At 51.9% G+C, this 16,422-nt stretch overlaps 1 protein-coding gene across 1 annotated transcript in view; it reads right to left on the bottom strand.

Annotated features, from left to right (window-relative positions):
* Positions 1–137: 137 nt before the first annotated feature.
* Positions 138–16,422, bottom strand: part of SLC1A7 (solute carrier family 1 member 7) — a 43,686-nt gene continuing 27,401 nt past the window's right edge. The window contains exons 4-11 of the mRNA XM_049617167.1: positions 11,702–11,744; positions 9,263–9,485; positions 5,527–5,626; positions 4,586–4,819; positions 2,433–2,627; positions 1,497–1,631; positions 949–1,051; positions 138–384 (exon numbers count right to left, since the gene is read on the bottom strand). Coding sequence (XP_049473124.1) covers positions 166–384; positions 949–1,051; positions 1,497–1,631; positions 2,433–2,627; positions 4,586–4,819; positions 5,527–5,626; positions 9,263–9,485; positions 11,702–11,744 — 1,252 coding nt within the window. The 3' untranslated portion in view covers positions 138–165. The remainder of the gene's footprint in view (positions 385–948; positions 1,052–1,496; positions 1,632–2,432; positions 2,628–4,585; positions 4,820–5,526; positions 5,627–9,262; positions 9,486–11,701; positions 11,745–16,422) is intronic.

Raw genomic sequence — 16,422 nt, 5'->3', positions numbered from 1 at the left:
TTCTGAGACTCTATTGTCTGGCCTGTGGGGCAAATCCTGGCCTCTCAAGGGTGGGAGGAGTGTGTGAGCCTGGCTCCTGTCGAGTGCTCGGAAAAGTAGTGAGTTGAGATCCTGCCCTTGGCCCCTAGACCTGGAGGCCTCCCCTGGCCCCTGCAGCTCTGCAGGCTACACATTGGTCTCAAGCTCACTGATCTCAATGGTGCAGTGGTCCAGAGAGGTGGCAGCTGGTTCCTCGTCCTGTTCCACCTGGACAGGGATGTGGTGGGGACAGGCAGGGCCCAGGGTCAGCTCTGAGGCCTCCGCCACGCTCTTCACACAGCCATTCTGCTGGGTTGCCACGATCTCCTGGAGGCTCACTGGCTTGGTCTCACGGGGCGGCAGTTTCTGGGGAGGGGAAACAGGCCTTGGTAGCAGCAGGAGGGAGTGAGGTTAGACACCAGGGAAGACTGAAAGAGCAAACCACGTGATTGGTTTTCCTACAGATGTGCTGTGGGACCTTGATATGTCACACACAGCCTCTCTGGGCTCCAGTTCCAATCTGTCCTGTTTCCTTTTGAGGTTGTCTTAGTGGAGAAGTCCAGTGAGGGAACTGGTGGGTCCCCTGCCTGTCCACCCCAATGGGAGTGGGACAGCCTATTACACATAGTTATTGCCACGAAGCCCTGTGCCGACATACAAATGTTTGCATTGTTGTCGGCAGGATAGAGCGCACCCCCACACTAGGGTACAGGCTCCCTGAGGACAGGGTTTATCTTTCTTTGTTTGCCACTGCTCCTCCCACGATGACGAGTGCTCAACAGCTAGCTGCGAGAGGAATCGGTCACCCCGTGTCCAGATGAGGAGGCAGGGAGGGATTGGCAGAAGGCTGCCCAGCTGGTGAGAAGACCTGCACCCCCAACCCAGCTCCACCCTCCCAACGGCCAGGCTGGGAGGAGGCACTGCTCTCACCTCCACACCTGTGTCCTGAGCAAAGTCCTTCCGGCAGATGTGGGCCATGATCCCTGCCGCCAGCGCGTCACCCAGCACGTTAATCATGGTGCGGAAACGGTCCCTGGTGAGCCAAGGTGGGCAGTGAGTGGTGGGCACTATTATTGGTAAGAGGAGCTGGCAGCAGGCAGGGCCCAGCCCAGCAGCACCTGCAGCCGGCAGCCAGGTTGGAGCCTGTGGCAAAGTGCCTTTCCGGTCCTCTCAAGCCTACTGTCCCTCCTCAGGCAAGGCCAAAGCAAGTTGGTGCACGGCTGGATTCAGGAGCATGTGGACTGTGCCCATGCTCAAAAGGGCCTGGGCTTGGTCTGATGCTCTGCTCTCACCCCCTTGAAATTCTTTACATTTTTGAACAAGGGTAGGCACATTTTCATTTTTAAAAACTGGGCCCCGCAAAGGCTGGTGTCAGTGAGCAGGGCACCCCCACTGTGCCAAACCATGGCAGTTCCCCCTGCCCACCCTCAATGCCTGCTGCCTGGGGGATGAGGCAGGTAGGGGGCAAACCCACTCACAGAGCCCAGTCGACAGCGATGATGAGGGTGATGTCGTCAGTGGGAAGTCCCACGGAGGTGAGTACGATGACCATGGTGACGAGCCCAGCCTGGGGGATGCCAGCTGCCCCGATGCTGGCCGCTGTGGCCGTGATGCTGCAGGAGGGGCAGGGAGAGGAAGAGGAGGAGCAGGAGGGGCAGGCCTCGCTGTTGGAGCCCTGGCTCCAAGAAGGAGTCCAGAATGCCAGGGCCTCTGGGGACAGCCATATGGGGCAGGGGTTGTTAGGAATGCCACATCAGAAAATTCTCAGGGTGGGAGGCACGTCCCTGCTCAAGGTCCTGTGACACCATGGGCCTCCATCTCTGGTCCCAGTGGAACCTCCTGAGGAGTTTGTAGAAGAGCATGTGCCTGGGGCTACTGCCTCTGTCAGGTTCCAAAAAGCTGACCAGAAATTCAGGTTGTCCACCTGCATGGCTCTGCCCAGCCTCCCTCTGGGCCTGGTTCCTGGGGCCAGACTTGTGCCCTCAGGCTGGCACACAAGGCCTTCCCCACGGCCTCTGACCCTCACCCCAGCACCCTTCCTTCACCTCCAGCCACACTAGCAGTCACCCCCGCCCCCCTCCCCTCCTCCCCCCCCTGGTCTCTGCTCACCCTCTGCCTGCCTTTAGCCCCCTCCCTGCCCTGCATGCCCAGACTGCAGGCCCTCCTCTGGACCTTAGTTCCCATCCTGCTCGGAGCTCCCCCTCTGCAGGGTGACACTGGGGAAGGAGCCCTGAGTCATAGAAGCCAGGCCACATCCCAGCACTAACATTCTGTGTGGCTAGGAACAAACCCCTTGCCTCCTCTGCACTTCAGAGACCCCATCAGATCTGAGAGCTCAAGAATCCCGAAGGTCCTTCCGGTGCCCTCCTCTTCCCCGGCCAATCCACCCTGGGTATGGGGTGTCAGGTGTGTACCTGATGGTGATGATCTGGCCGAAGTCCAGCTCATAGTTGTTGACCTGGGCAATGAAGATGGCGGCCACAGCCTCATAGAGTGCTGTCCCATCCATGTTGATGGTGGCGCCCACAGGCAGCACAAAGCGGGCAATCCGCCGGTCAATGTGGTTGTTTTCCAGCAGGCACTTGAAGGTGATGGGCAGTGTGGCTGAGCTGTGGGCAGAGGGGCCAGTGCGTGCCTACCACTGTCTCCCAGGGTACCCCGGGGCTCTGGGCTGCCTGTGTGCCAGGGATGGGAAGCTCGCCCCCACCCCAGGCAGCCCACCCATCACGGGGGAGGACAGGCTGAAGGAGCTTTGAAAATGGTCTCAAATGGCATTCTTGGCAAGTGTGTGATCAGTGGCCCGGCCAGACCCACCCAAGCCTAGGCCCCGGAGACCCCCCACCAGCCGCACAGGTCAGGAAAGGAGCCACCATCAGCAGAGCACCTACTACGCGCCAGGCATTGTGCTTTACACACGCTCTTATCTGACCCTCACAGCTTCCTGTGAGGGAGGGGTTTTGAGTCCATTTTACAGATGAAGAAACTGAAGCCCGGAGGGGAGGAGGGGCTGACCCAAAGTCATACCACTGTGCCAAGCATAAAGTGGCTAACAGTAGGGCTCTGGGGCCAGCCTTGCTGGATTTAGATTCCAGCCTCCTACTAGCCAAGTGGCTCTGGCGGGTTCCTTAACCTGTGTGTGCCTTAGTTTCCTTATCCCAAACAATACCTAGATTACAGAGCTATTAGGGTGATTCAACAAGAAAGCGCTTAGAGCAGTATCTGGCACATTACAGGCAGTCAGTGGTAGCCACTACTGTCATTGTTACTGTCTCTGTTACTAGAGCTCCTGGTGGCCGTGCTGAGACTAAAACTCAGGTTGGTTCGGCCACAGTGCCCTTCCTTTCCCACAGGCCACTGCCTGGGGAGCCCACGTCCATTTTCCAGAGCCTGCGATGATCTCCCCAGATGTGCTGGGCCCGCGGCTGTGGTTTCTGCCAAGCAGGAGATGGCCAAGGGCTGCTGGCTCCAGCAGGGCTTGGCCTGTGGTATGGGAGCTGGCAGCCATTGGGACTTTGCCTTTCCTTTCCACCTCCTGGCTCTGCCCTGCGTGGAGGTTCCTGGACGAGGCTTCTGGGGCTTTTCCTCACTGGGGCCCTGATCCTCCTAAGTTCTGTGTGAGGCACTTCTGCTGCTAAGGGTGGGGGCCCTCACTCCCATTTGACAGATTGGGAAGCTGAGGCCCAGAGAAGAGAAAGCAGTAAGGGCTGGAAGGAAGAACGAGGCTCTGAAGAGACATGGGCCTGAGCTCAGGCGAGTCCTCCACGTGGAGCTTGGACATATGCTGTGGGGAGAACCACCCTTTCTTCACAGAGTATGTAGAGCACTTTCTCCTCCTTGGTAGACAGACGGGTGGGTTTGCATGCCTCCAACTCTGCTTCTGCACTCAACTGTGGGCCGGGATCCTTGAGAGCAGATGCCACCTCATAGGCTAGCCTTCGTGCCCCTTGTGAGTTATCTCCACTAATTCCCATGCAACCCTTAGAGGCAGAGACCACCCTGATCCCCAAACTGCATATGAGGAAATTGGTGCCCAGGGAGGTTAAGTGACTTGCCCACAGCCACACAGCCAATGGGCAGTGGAACCATGATTCAAATCCCCACTGGTGAGTTACACTGACAAGACTGGGACAGGGCATCCAGCCAGGATGTCCCTGCAGCCATGGACAGGCCAAGACCCTAAACAACACAGTGTCTGACTCCAACGGAGCACCGTATGGCAGCAAAAGGCAACAGCCATTGCAGATTCATCCCCCATCAGCTGTCCCGACCCCAAGATATGTGGAAGCCACCGCCATGTGGACTGAGTGCACCTTAGGGATGCAGGCAGCTGGGGAGGGGAAGGCCTTAAGAGGCAATAAGGGCTTTCTGCCATTCAGGCCGGTGGGGCCTCAAGCAATACATTTCAAAAATTGGTCTCATTTACCACTGTCCATAGCTACCCCCAAGTTTGTAAAGTGGGCCATACTGAACTTTCCATGGTTCTATGGCTATGGACAAGTGATGGCTGGACAGATGAACGGAGTTCAGCTGCCAGCATCACTCCACCCTGCCCGTCACCCAGGGCTACCTGGAGGAGGTGGCCAGTGCAATGAGCAAGGCCTGGAGGACGCCTCGGATAAAGACAATGGGGTTCTTTTTGGTGATGAAGAAGTAGAGCAGGGGCAGGATGAAGAGGCCATGGACCACCAGTCCACACACCACGGTGACCGCGTAGAAACCCAGCTTCTTTCTGACTGCTGTGGGGTCATCCATCTCCAGGATCTTGCCGGCGATGAGGAACACAATGCCAAAGGGGAAGTACCTGAGGGCAGGCGGCCAGTTCAGTGCCAGGCAGGCGAGGGTCCCGGGCAGTCCTGGCACGGCATCACTGCCCCCTGGCCGCCCGGGGATCCTGTGAGGACTGAATGGGAGTCTGTACCAACGTGCCCAGTACATGTGGCCTCATTAATACCACGACGCTCAACCAGTCCAACCCGCACAACCTCTGGCCTCCCTCCTTGCCTTCCCGTCTAGGTCTTTGAGGAGGGCCCCCGCCCTCAGCAGGCCCTCATTTCAGCCCAGCGGTGCCACAAACTTCATGCGTGACCCGGGGCGGGCCTCTGCGTTTCCCCATCCAAACTGTACAAGGTCAGACTAGAAGATTCCTAAGGCCTGAGCTCTGAACCAAGGAGTGGCAGCTGGTTCTCACTTCCAGTGTTTCCCTTCTCCAAAAGCTAAGCTGATGAGACTCCATGGGATGGGGAAACTGGGCCAGGAGAGCAAGGCCACGCTTAGCTTGTAACTATCCTCCAGTGGGCCTGATCGGGCCAGAAATGGCAGGCCCGGGGCTGGAACTAGACCTGGTCAGGGCTGGGCCGGGGGATGCAGGGCAGAATGTGGCCAGGGCTGAGCCTCCAGGGCAGGAAAGCAGTGGAAGGGGCCGTGGTATCCCTCCATCTTCCCAGGGCAGGGCTGAAAGGGGGTGGGGTGAAGGTGGAAGAAGACACTTCTGCCCCCAGCGAAGCTTACCACACAGCCACCGCCACAATCTTCATGACGGACTCATTGAGGCACTGGCAGAAGCTGACTAGAGGGGTCCCATTGTCCCCCATGCGGCCCAGCATGATGCCTGCAGGGGCAGAGACACAAAAGCATGTCACAGAGGCCGCACACCGAGGCACAGGCACGCACCACAGTGGCATATGTGCCAGCACACGCTGGCGGCCCAGCAGGGACAGACCTGCGCGCACATGTGGCCCTCGGGCCTTGGCTGAATTCCCAGCAGCCTTGGATCAAGCACAGTGCTTCCCTGCACCCTCTCCTCTCCTTCTCCTGGGCCTCTACTGCTGGACCAGGGCTCTCATCTCATCCTCCTCTCTAATCCATAAAAATGTTCCCTGCCAACCCCCCACGCACTGACTTCCTGAACACTCCCACCATAACCAAGATCCCCCCTGCTTCAGGCCCCGATTGATCTGACCCCTGTCAACACCTCCCACCTCCATCTGGCCCTGCTTTTCACCTCCTCACTATGCTCTGGCATCACTGGCCTCCTTTACGTTTCTAGAATACGTCAAGCTTTTCACTGCCTCAGGGCCCTCGCCCATGTAGGTCCTGGTACCTGAAACCCTGGCCGCCCAGCTCCCCACATGGCCTGGAGGCCCGTCCTCCTCTCCCCTTGGCAAACTCTCCATTTATTCTTCTCTGTATCATGTCTTTCTGATCCCTTTATATCACTTATTACAACTTATAAGTGTTATTTTCCGGTTGTCTGTTATTATTATTTTTTTTTTCTGTCTCCTCCAATAGAAGGTTAGCTCCATGAGGGAAAGAACTGTATCTCCTTAGCTGGCACATTGTAGGTGCTCAACAATAATCACTGAATGAACGAACGAACGAAAGAATGAATGAATAATAAAGGCTTTCCCGGAGCCCCTGTCATTCTCTTACTTGGGGAGTGTTCGTGTGTGTACTATTCCCCAGGTGAGCTCTGTGCAGTTGGGCGCCATCAGGCCACTCCTGAAACGGTGACAAGTGACAGCTGTCCCTTCTGGTGACACAAAAATGGAGAGCAAAACACACTCTGTGGCTGCCCTTAGAAAGCTTACCAGCAGTGTGCTTGGAGGGGCTCATCACCTGACTCAGCCAGGGAGAAGCAGGGACTGGATTTGAACCCTGGCTCATGTGACTCCAGAGAGAGGCTCTTTCCTGCCCCAGGAAGCCCTGAACTCACACTATCCACAGAACAGCTACCACATGGCGATGGGACGACATGGGGGCCCTGCTGGTATGGGCGGGAGAGGCCCAAGTTGAAGGTGATACAACCTAGCCCTTGCCCATAGGGCCTGTGGAAACCTGGCTGAGCTGAGACCCAGGTCCCCTGCCAGCTCTGTCCCTCCTCCCAGGCTATTCCTGCCCGAACCAGGAGACACATAAGGGCTCAGGCTGGCTGGGCACCTGTGTGCTGGGGACCCAGGGTCTGGTGGCAGGCCTCCTGCAACAGTCCCAGCCAATGGGGCCTTAGTATCAGCTGCTTCCCAACACCAGGGACGAGATGGGAAAGGAGGTTGTGTCGTGGGGACCCAAGAAAGCCGCATTCGGAGCAGCTTTGCACGTGTGTCTGCTCACACTCAGATGTGGGCACACACAGATGCAGGTACAAATGGAGTGGACACACACAGGCATAGGCACGTGCTGACTTGGGCACACATACACGAACATATACACACTGACACATAGACAGTTACACACATCCAGGAAACAGTGAGTCAGAGGGTCTCAGGGTTTCTTTTGCTCTGCCAACAGAGGTCCTGTTTATATGTTCCCACCCCTAAGAGAGAGGCAGTGGCTGGGGAGGAGCGGGAATGTCCAGTATTGGGGACTGATTGCCAGATGTGCTGTGAGCGCCTCCAAACACCGTCCTGTCACATGCTCGGGTCCCTGAGGCCCTAGGCCCTCTGCATGCCCGACATTTGGGCCAAGATGATTAGAGCTCCGTTACCCACCATGGTCTGTCCATTCCCAGCCATCTACCCATCTCTCCAGCAGGTTTTCCTGCGTGCCTGCTCTCTCCAGTCAGTGTGGTGGGCTGTGGGGATAAATGGGGAACAAGCCAGGCCCGTCACTGCCTGCATGGAGCTTACGCCTGCTTCTGTGTAGACGCTAAACAGTTACAGAAACAGATAACTGCAATGTGGTCAAACGTTTAAGGAGTAACAAGGAGCACCTGAGCAGTCTGGGGGTGCTAGGAAGACTTTCCCGAGGACGTGATGCTTGTGAAGACCACAGTCCCCCTGCAAAGAGGGGAAGGTGCAGGGGGAGAGGAAGGGGCAGGGGCAGCCAGGCTGGGGGAGTGGGAAGATCTTTGGAGAGGCACCTTCCTGGAACCGAAAGGCAGCATGGCTGGGGGAAGAGAGCAGGACCAGAGAAGCCGGGAGGCAGGCTGGGCCAGATCACACAGAGCTCTGCAGGCCATGTACAGAGTTCGGGACCCCTTTCCAAGTGCACTGGAGAGCCACTGCAGGACTTTGTGAGCCCGTGAGGAGGACACACCAGAACAGGGACCCTTCAGGAGGCTCTTGCAGAAACCAGGTGAGAGGTGAACTGTGGTGGCCCCGAACTGTGATGCTGGCAGTGAGCAGAGGGAAATGTGGGCTCGGAGAGAAGTTTCGGAAGCAGACCTGACAGATTTGGATGCGGGCCAGGCAGAGGCAGAGGCAGAGGCAGAAAACAGCCCCTAGATTTCCTGCATGAGCAACCAGGAGGACAGTGAGAAGAAAACCTTGTGGACAAGTCAGAGAGGGAGGAGAGGCCCTCGCTAGGACCTTGGCCAGGGCAAAGAGGGAGGTAGATGCCAATTTTAGAATAAGACTCACAATGACCTTTGATAGCCTAGAAGGACAAGACAGGGACTGACCAGCTAGATTGTTCTGGATGGCTTGTCTCCAAGAAGGAAAAGGTGTGTGTGTGTGTGTGTGTGTGTGTGTGTGTGTCTGTCTGTCTGTATTGGTGATGGTGGTGAGGGCACTGTTGGCAGAGGCATAGCCATAGGTTTTGTGGGATCCGAAGCTTATACTATTTGGGGCTCTCTTTAATAAAAAGAGTATTTTTTTGTTTTGTTTTGTTTTGTTTTGTTTTGTTTTCTTGTTAAAAGGTACAGGAAGGCCTTTGCTAGTGAAGCCTCACCAGCTTTGTGGTGATAGCCTATGGTTGGAGGTCTTGGCAAGAAGAGTAGCAAAGGGGAGGGTGTGGTCAAGGAGGCCAACTGTGGGCCCTGAGAAATGATACACACTTGTCTGAGGACAGAGTTGATCAGTGGGGAGCCCCTGTGGTTGGAAATGGAAGGGAGAAATGAGGACTTTAATGAGACAGTGATGGATAATAGATTTTCAGGTTTTTCCTGTTCTTCATTGTAACCTCCCCGCCGCCCGCCACCCTGCCCTAGTATCCCCAGACCTCAGTAAAATGGAACAGGCTGCTGGGAGGAAGCCTGAGGCATGGTCTTCTTTAAGGGAGAGGAAACTAGCACCCAGGAGTGGAGAATTCCAAGTGAGGAATGCTAGCTTCGACTGGCGTGGGGGAGGGCTGGAGACACCCTTTGGTAATGGAATAGGGACTTGAGCCACTCTGGGTAGGAAAGAAAGGAATCACCTGGAAGATGGGAGACTCCAGGTTATTCAGATTAGTGGATGCAGGTTGCAGAGAAGGGTAGATGCAGGAAGGGACTGGCTCCCGGCCACTGCCGGGGAGGGGAGGAAGCACATACCCATGGTGGCAGAGAAGATGACGATGCCCAGCACGTTCATGCCATCGGTGGTGTCAGGCTCTGACTTGTAAACAACCTCGGGTGGCGGGGTCAGGTCCAGGGCAAAGTTCTGAACATGAGAGCCGTTCTCTTCCTGGACCCCGTAGATGAGGATCTGCCGAGGAGGGGCCTCCTCTGTTGCCATCTTGGGGGATTTGACAACGGGGGTGGTCTTGGTACGGTACTAGTGGGTGACACCCCAACCAGGAAGGAGTCAGGACCAAATATTGTTATTAATATCATCAACAACAATAATAATATCTTGGAGGCACATTTGTATATAGTCAAGAACTATTTGATGGACGATAATCCTGTGAGGTAGGCAGGAGTATCATCAAGATTTTACCAAAAAGAAAACTGGGATTCCGTCATCCAAGTACGCCCTACCCAGCCATGCTTCTATTAGTCCCTTCCACCCTCTCCTTCCTTCTATGCATCATCACACCCATCTGGGATCCCCTCTAACCATCTCCTCTTCTACCCAGATAATTTTCTATTCACCCATCTATCCCTTCCAAACATCATTTTCCATCCACCTAATAGCCAGCCAGCCCTGCCTGCCACTGATGGAAACTTGGGCCTTCTATTTGAAAAGCTCAGGTTGCCCCAAGCCTTCTGGAGGAGAAGACGTCTCAGCTGCAAAGCCCTGAGCCTCCATGCTGTCTACCTTTCCTCCTCTGCCCCAGGGAATCCTCATTCCTCAGGCACTAGGAGTCCAAACAAGGGAAATTTCTAGCCTCCCAACACCACAGTATCGATAAGGTAAGCCTTCTGGGGCACAGGGTGGTGTGGAGAAACCAGTTAGGAAATATATGGGACCAGAAGTTTCTGTGCTTCAGTTTCTTCATATGTAAAATGGGGGTCACAATACTATCTGGCTCGTTTGAATAAATGAGGCAACACACGTAAAGTGTTTACAGCAGTGCCTGGCGTATCTGGCCTTATGTGGCCATTACTGCTGTTATTACTGCCATCACTACCGTCAGCATTCCAACATTGGACTTTCTGTGTTGGATGCCAGGGATACGAAGATGAACCAGACGTGAATTCTGCTCTGAGAGCTTTGGGGAGGGAGTGACTTACTTTGCTTCAGAGGATCAGACAGCTTCACAAAGAAGGGGATATTTGAGTTGGGTCTTGAAGGATGGGTAGGAGTTTGCCAAAAGAAAAAAGGGCATTCCAGGTAGGTATGAAGCAAAGGAACATTCACTCTTTCTCTCTCACACCTTCAATAATTTCCCGTCACTGTTGGAATAAAACCCAAACTCCCTGGCCTACCATTCGGGGCCCTTCACTATCTGGCTTATTTCGTAGATAAAGACCCAGGAGATTAGGAAAGATACAGAGATTAGCTCAAGATTTCACCACTCCTTATTTTGGAGCCTCCTATCCAACCCTCAACCTCCTCCTTTGTGTCCCCAGTCCCCAGTCCCCAGTGCAGGGACTAGCACAGGCAAGGGGGTCAGGAAATGCTCGCTGGATTGTCAACTAATCAGCCAACATTTTACAAGGGGAAAAGCATTAGAAGTTATTAGAAGGGCAGACAAAAATTTGTGCACAAGGATATTTACCATAATTTCTAAAAATGGAAAAACTTTGAAAACAACCTAAAAGCCTACCAAAAGGGGGCATGGTAATAAACTATAGCCTGGCCTTATCACGGGCTCTTGTCTCACTGCAAATATTGTATTTTAAAGAAATGCTTAATAACCAGGGAAAATGCTCATGATGTAATGGGGGTGGGGAAAAGCAAGACACACACTGTCTATGAACCGTTAACCTAATCTTATTTTTCTAAAACATATTTATGCAGAGAACTAAGACTAAAAGTGTACCAACTACTGTCACTGTTGCTTGGTGCTGGAACAAGAGATGATTTTATTTTCTTCTTTGTATTTTTTAGTATTTTCCTAACATTTTACACTGAACATCGTTACTATTCTTATTACGGGGCAAAAGGATTCTTTTTAAAAAGAAAGAGAAAACAGGCTTAGAAGCCAGACAGACCCGGGTTTTCCTACCAGCGCCATCATTTACTGGTGGTATAACCTTGGGCAGATCTTTTAATCCTTCTGTGCCTCAGTTTCCTCATCCGGGAGAGGCGCTGGCACACTGAGGGCAGGGTTACTGTGAGGACTGAGACAGTGGGTGTGAGCATGGGTGTAAACCTAGAGCACAGTGGCTTCCCCCCACCCTTGTAAGTTCTCTTCGTCAGAAGCTGGAACCCAGGGCAGGGGTGTGGCCATGGGAGGCCGTGAGGATCCAGGTCTCCCCACCTGCCCTCCTCTCCAGCATCCGGCCCCCAGGAGGCAGGGAGACTTGCTGGGGAAACCTGTCCCTTCCCAGCCTGGCCCAGGCTGGTCCTGCCTGCCCTGCTCCATCGCTCTGGGATCCACTTACCTGTTTGAAAGTGGCTTCCACCAGGTTGGCTGGGAACATGTTCCTGGGAAGAGAGTCAGCAGTTGAAGAATTCCACAACCCAGCACAGGAGGGCCTGTGGGTTCATCTGAACACCCCGCTTGGCAGGCAAGGCTCTCCGTGACCTAGCCCCACCTCCCTCTCCAGTCTCATCTCTTCCCCACCCCCCAGTACTCAAAGCTCCAAAGGCAATTGCATCCAGTTCCCTAGAAACACTGCACACTTCTCCAGCAGCCGGCCCTTCGTCTACACTGTTCCTTCTGCCTAGAATGTCCTTCCTGCTTCTCTGGCTACCTCGTACTCCAATTAATCAGAGGCCAAGCCTTCTCTGATTGCTGGCCGACTCTGTGGGCCTTCCCTTGTGGATCACCTGTGTTCCAGCCTGCTGCAGTGTGGCAGCAGCTCAGGGGTCTGCCTCTCCCACAGATTAGGCCTCCTTGAAAACTCAGTTGTTCATATCTTATCTGTGCTGCACAACACATGACTTGGCACATGAATGAGATCATAATTCTTGTTAACATTGTTTTCATAAAGCTAAAGGAGGAGGGTGCTTGTCCTATCAGATATGAACACCTTCTGTAAAGATATAACTTTAAAGTGCAGTATTGGGGCGCCTGGGTGGCTCAGTCAGTTAAGTGTCTGACCCTAGCTCAGGTCATGATCTCGCGGTCCGTGAGTTCAAGCCCTGCGTCGGGCTCTGTGCTGACCGCTCAGAGCGTGGAGCCTGCTTCGGATTCTGTCTCCTTCTCTCTCTGCCTCTCCCCTGTTCACACTGTCTCTCTCTCTTAAAGTGCAATATTGACACAGCTGTCAACAGAAAAACCAATAGAACAGAACCTATAGCCCAGAAACAGAACCATCTAAATACTTCATTAAAAAAATAATAAAGTGTATTTTTTTTTAAGTAATCTCTACACCCAACACGGGGCTTGAACCCACAACCCCAAGATTAAGAGTCCCACGCTCTTCCAACTGAGCCAGCCAGGTGCCCCTAAGTACTTCATTTTTGATAAAAGTTGCTTCACAGATCAGTGAGGAAAGGAAGGACTTATTATAGAGCACTGTGTGGCCAATCAACTATTAAAAGAAAACAACAACTTAGAATCCCTATTTATACTTTGTGCCAAAATAAATTCCATATGGGTTAAAGAAATAAGAAATTAAAAAAATGAAAACATAAAAAGCTAGAAGAAAATATAGGTTAATATTTTTCAGATCTCAGAATATGGAAGGACCCTCTAAGAAGAAAATGAACAATAAAAACATCAATAGATTTTACTACATAGAAATTAAGAATTAAGTGGGAGGGAGGGGAAAGTGGGGGATGGGCACTGAGGAGGGCACCTGTTGGGATGAGCACTGGGTGTTGTATGGAAACCAATTTGGCAATAAATTTCATATTAAAAAAAAAAAGAAATCCACCACACACACACACACACACACACAAAAGAATTTCTAGGGGCATCTGGGTGGCTCAGTCAGTTAAGCATCTGGCTCTTGATTTCGGCTCAGGTCATGACCTCATCATTCATGAGACCTTGCCCTGTGTGTGCTCCATGCTGACTGTGGAGCCTGCTTAGGATTCTCTCTCTCCCTCTCCCTCTGCCCCTCCCTCTCTTGTGCACGTGAACACGCATGCACTCTCTCAAAAAATAAATTCATTAATTAAAAAAATTTTTTTAAAGAAAATAAGTTAAGAATTTCCTAAGAGCAACATGGTATCCTGGGTGGGATTCTGGGGCAGAAAAAAAAGACATTCGTGGAAAATCGGTGAAATCCAAACACGGTCTACAATTTAGTTAATAGTGTTGTACTAATTTAATTTCTTAGTTTTGACATCTGTGCCATCATTCCGTACTTTGCTGACTTCAGGGAAAGCTGGGTGAAGGGTATGTTTGTAAGTTTTCTGTAAACTTACAATTATGCCAAAATAAAAGGTTAAATAAATTGAGAATTCTCTGAGACAGATTCACATAGAAATAGAATTATAAAGCAAATGACAAACTAGGGAAACTATGTGACCAAGTGTTATCATCCTAAATCTGTAAAGAGCTTTTACCAATCTTGTCTTTGTCTCCTTGTTCCTGTCTCTTCTCTCTAGAACATCAGCTTCCTGGAAGGCAGAGGTCTCTCTGTTTAATTCACTGCTGTGTCCCCAGCCACTGGAAGAGTGCCTGGCACATAACAGGCCCTCAGCAAATATTTGCTGCATAAATAATTTGACCACAAAAATATTAATACCTCAACAGAAAAACGATCGAAAGTCATGACCAGACAATTCACTTTGCAAGAGAAGGAACACGAGTAGCCCAAAAAAGCTTTTTAAAAATGCTCAACTTCATCAATAAATTAGACTTCCTTTTCGCCTATCAAGCTGGCAAAGGATTTTTGAATGACAATACTCTGTGCTGAGGAGGTTTGGTGACCCAGACACCCCCACATGTTTCTGGCAGCAACCTTTCTGTAAAGCGACTTGCAATTCCACCTGAGGGTCTGCAAACTATTACACCTTTGTCTTGACAACCCACCTCTAGGAATCTTTCCCAAGTCGGGGATGCTAACAAAGATTTTTGTTGACATGTTTGCATCTCCTTAAATAGGCCATGTGGACTGACCTTACCACCCAGTCTTGTTCTTGGCAAATCTCTTCTTTTTCAAGACCCTGCTCATACATACATGGAATTCTATACGAGGACACGAGTATGCATTGTTCCTTAACCTCACATCCCAGCAGCCACTGTTGGAAAGCAGAAACTATCATTTTTTTCCCACCGTCATTAAAATATAGGTTCTGTGTAAGCATATGGCAGGAGGAAGAGACCTTAGAAGGAGCTACCAAGGCAGAAACTGGGAAAGAGTGGTCATGACTTTTCCCACTAATTTCAGCTTTGTCACAAGAGAGAGAAGGAGCAGGGGTCAGGGACCAGGATCTCAGAAGCTCAAATGAGGCTTTTTTTTTTTTTTTTCCAAGTTATGAGCAGATTTCTGCCAACAGAATAGTAGCTGCCTGCAAGGGCTTTTGACATCAAGCAGACCCAAAGCACCAAAGCCAGGGTTAATGCCGGGGGCTTGCCAGACACACAGCTGCCAGAATGCAACGGTCCACTGGGCCTGGGTTCTCATGACCAAAAGGGAGGATGCCTGTGCTGTGCCAATGGTTAATAGTCTGAAAATCTCTCCTGGGCACAACCCCAGGAGGTTCGAGTGACTTACAAGGTAGTTTTCTAATGAAACCTAGAGGGAAGGCTGCTTTAGTCTGAAACTAGGAACTTTCAAAAGTTGTAAGAGACCGAATGGAACTTACACCTCGTATGTACATTTCTTTACAATCTCCTTTAAAATTAGAATAATTTAAAATGTGGGTTGTGGCAGGGTTACCTACCCAGTCTCTATTCTCTCCTTCCTTACCGACAGGTGCCCTGGCATGTTACGGGACCAACAGGGCTTTGCTGTCAAACCTTGTCTCCCAGCCTCTCTTGCCAAAGGGGTGGCCAGTGAGAGGAAGTAGGAGTCATTGGGTGGTGCTTCCAGAAAACTCTTGAAAAGGAGCCTACTCAGCCAGGACCCTTTGGTCCTTTCCTCCAACTGTCTCCTTCCTGCTGGAACATGGACATACTACCTAGAGCTTCAGCAGCCTTCTTGGACCATGAGACCCACTGATGATAAAAGCCAAGTGATAAACATGGTAGGGGGAGCATGGGATCCTGATGACCATGAGCTGCCCACTGCTGGACTATTGATTTGGGAGAAAACGAAAGCCTTTACCACAGTTAAGCCTCTGCTGCTTCAGGTTTCTCTTAACCAGCAGCCGACAGCAACTCTTGACTAATACATGTGCTCATACTAGTAGTCAGTGAACTTTTCCTGTAGTCTTTAATGAATTGTACTTTTTGATTCCTGAAGAGGAAAATGTACAATATTTTCTTGTGGCTTTGAATACCCATGAGAAGTCTTCCCATTTGCCCCATGAGGCCTGGGCTCCTGGTGGCATAAATTCCGACGTAATGTGCTTGGGAGACATTAGTAGTCACGCCCATCAAGCATACACGGGCCCAGCCTTCCTGCACATCACTTGGGGCAGGGCCACAGTCTGTGGCGCTTCTCCTTACTTACTCTTTCTAAGTCCCCACTGCGATGTTCTAAACTTGCCCTTAACCCCATGTCACCAACCCATGCCCCAAGGTGGGGATTGTTCCTTTGCAAGCACAGCCCCTGAGAACTTCATCCAATCCCTGAGAGGGTCACTGGGAGCTGTAAACGGAGCCAAGTCATTAATTCATCTCTCTGGTGTTTTAATAAGATTGGAAAAAAAAGAAGAGGCCCAGCTCTGATTAGTGTTCCTCTTGTTTGGGTTGTTTTCTGTGAATTTGCACTGTGAGGAGACATCAGTTTTCTGGAGCCCTGGGAAATGAATTCATGTCTTGGTGAGTCGTCTGGGGATGTGGCCTTTGGGTTCCTCTGGAATCCTCTTTGAGAGATGGAAGCATGTCTTGCCAGCCCTGAGTTATGCTGCGTCCTTCTTTCACTGTTCAGGTGGCCCCTCCATCCTTCTGACTTCTCATCTATCACACCTGTCCCCACTTCCCTGTTCCTTGCCCTGGCCACCGTGTTCTCCGTCAGTTATCAACGCCAGATAGCCACCTGCTCTGGGCCAGAGCAAGGGTGAGGGGACCCCTGGAAGCCTCCCTCCTGATGTTCTTAAT

The sequence above is a fragment of the Panthera uncia genome, assembly GCF_023721935.1.
Source record: "Panthera uncia isolate 11264 chromosome C1 unlocalized genomic scaffold, Puncia_PCG_1.0 HiC_scaffold_4, whole genome shotgun sequence".
NCBI lineage: Eukaryota > Metazoa > Chordata > Mammalia > Carnivora > Felidae > Panthera > Panthera uncia.
The sequence above is the reverse complement of the archived record's forward strand: the minus strand, read 5'-3'. Positions and strand labels throughout refer to the sequence as shown.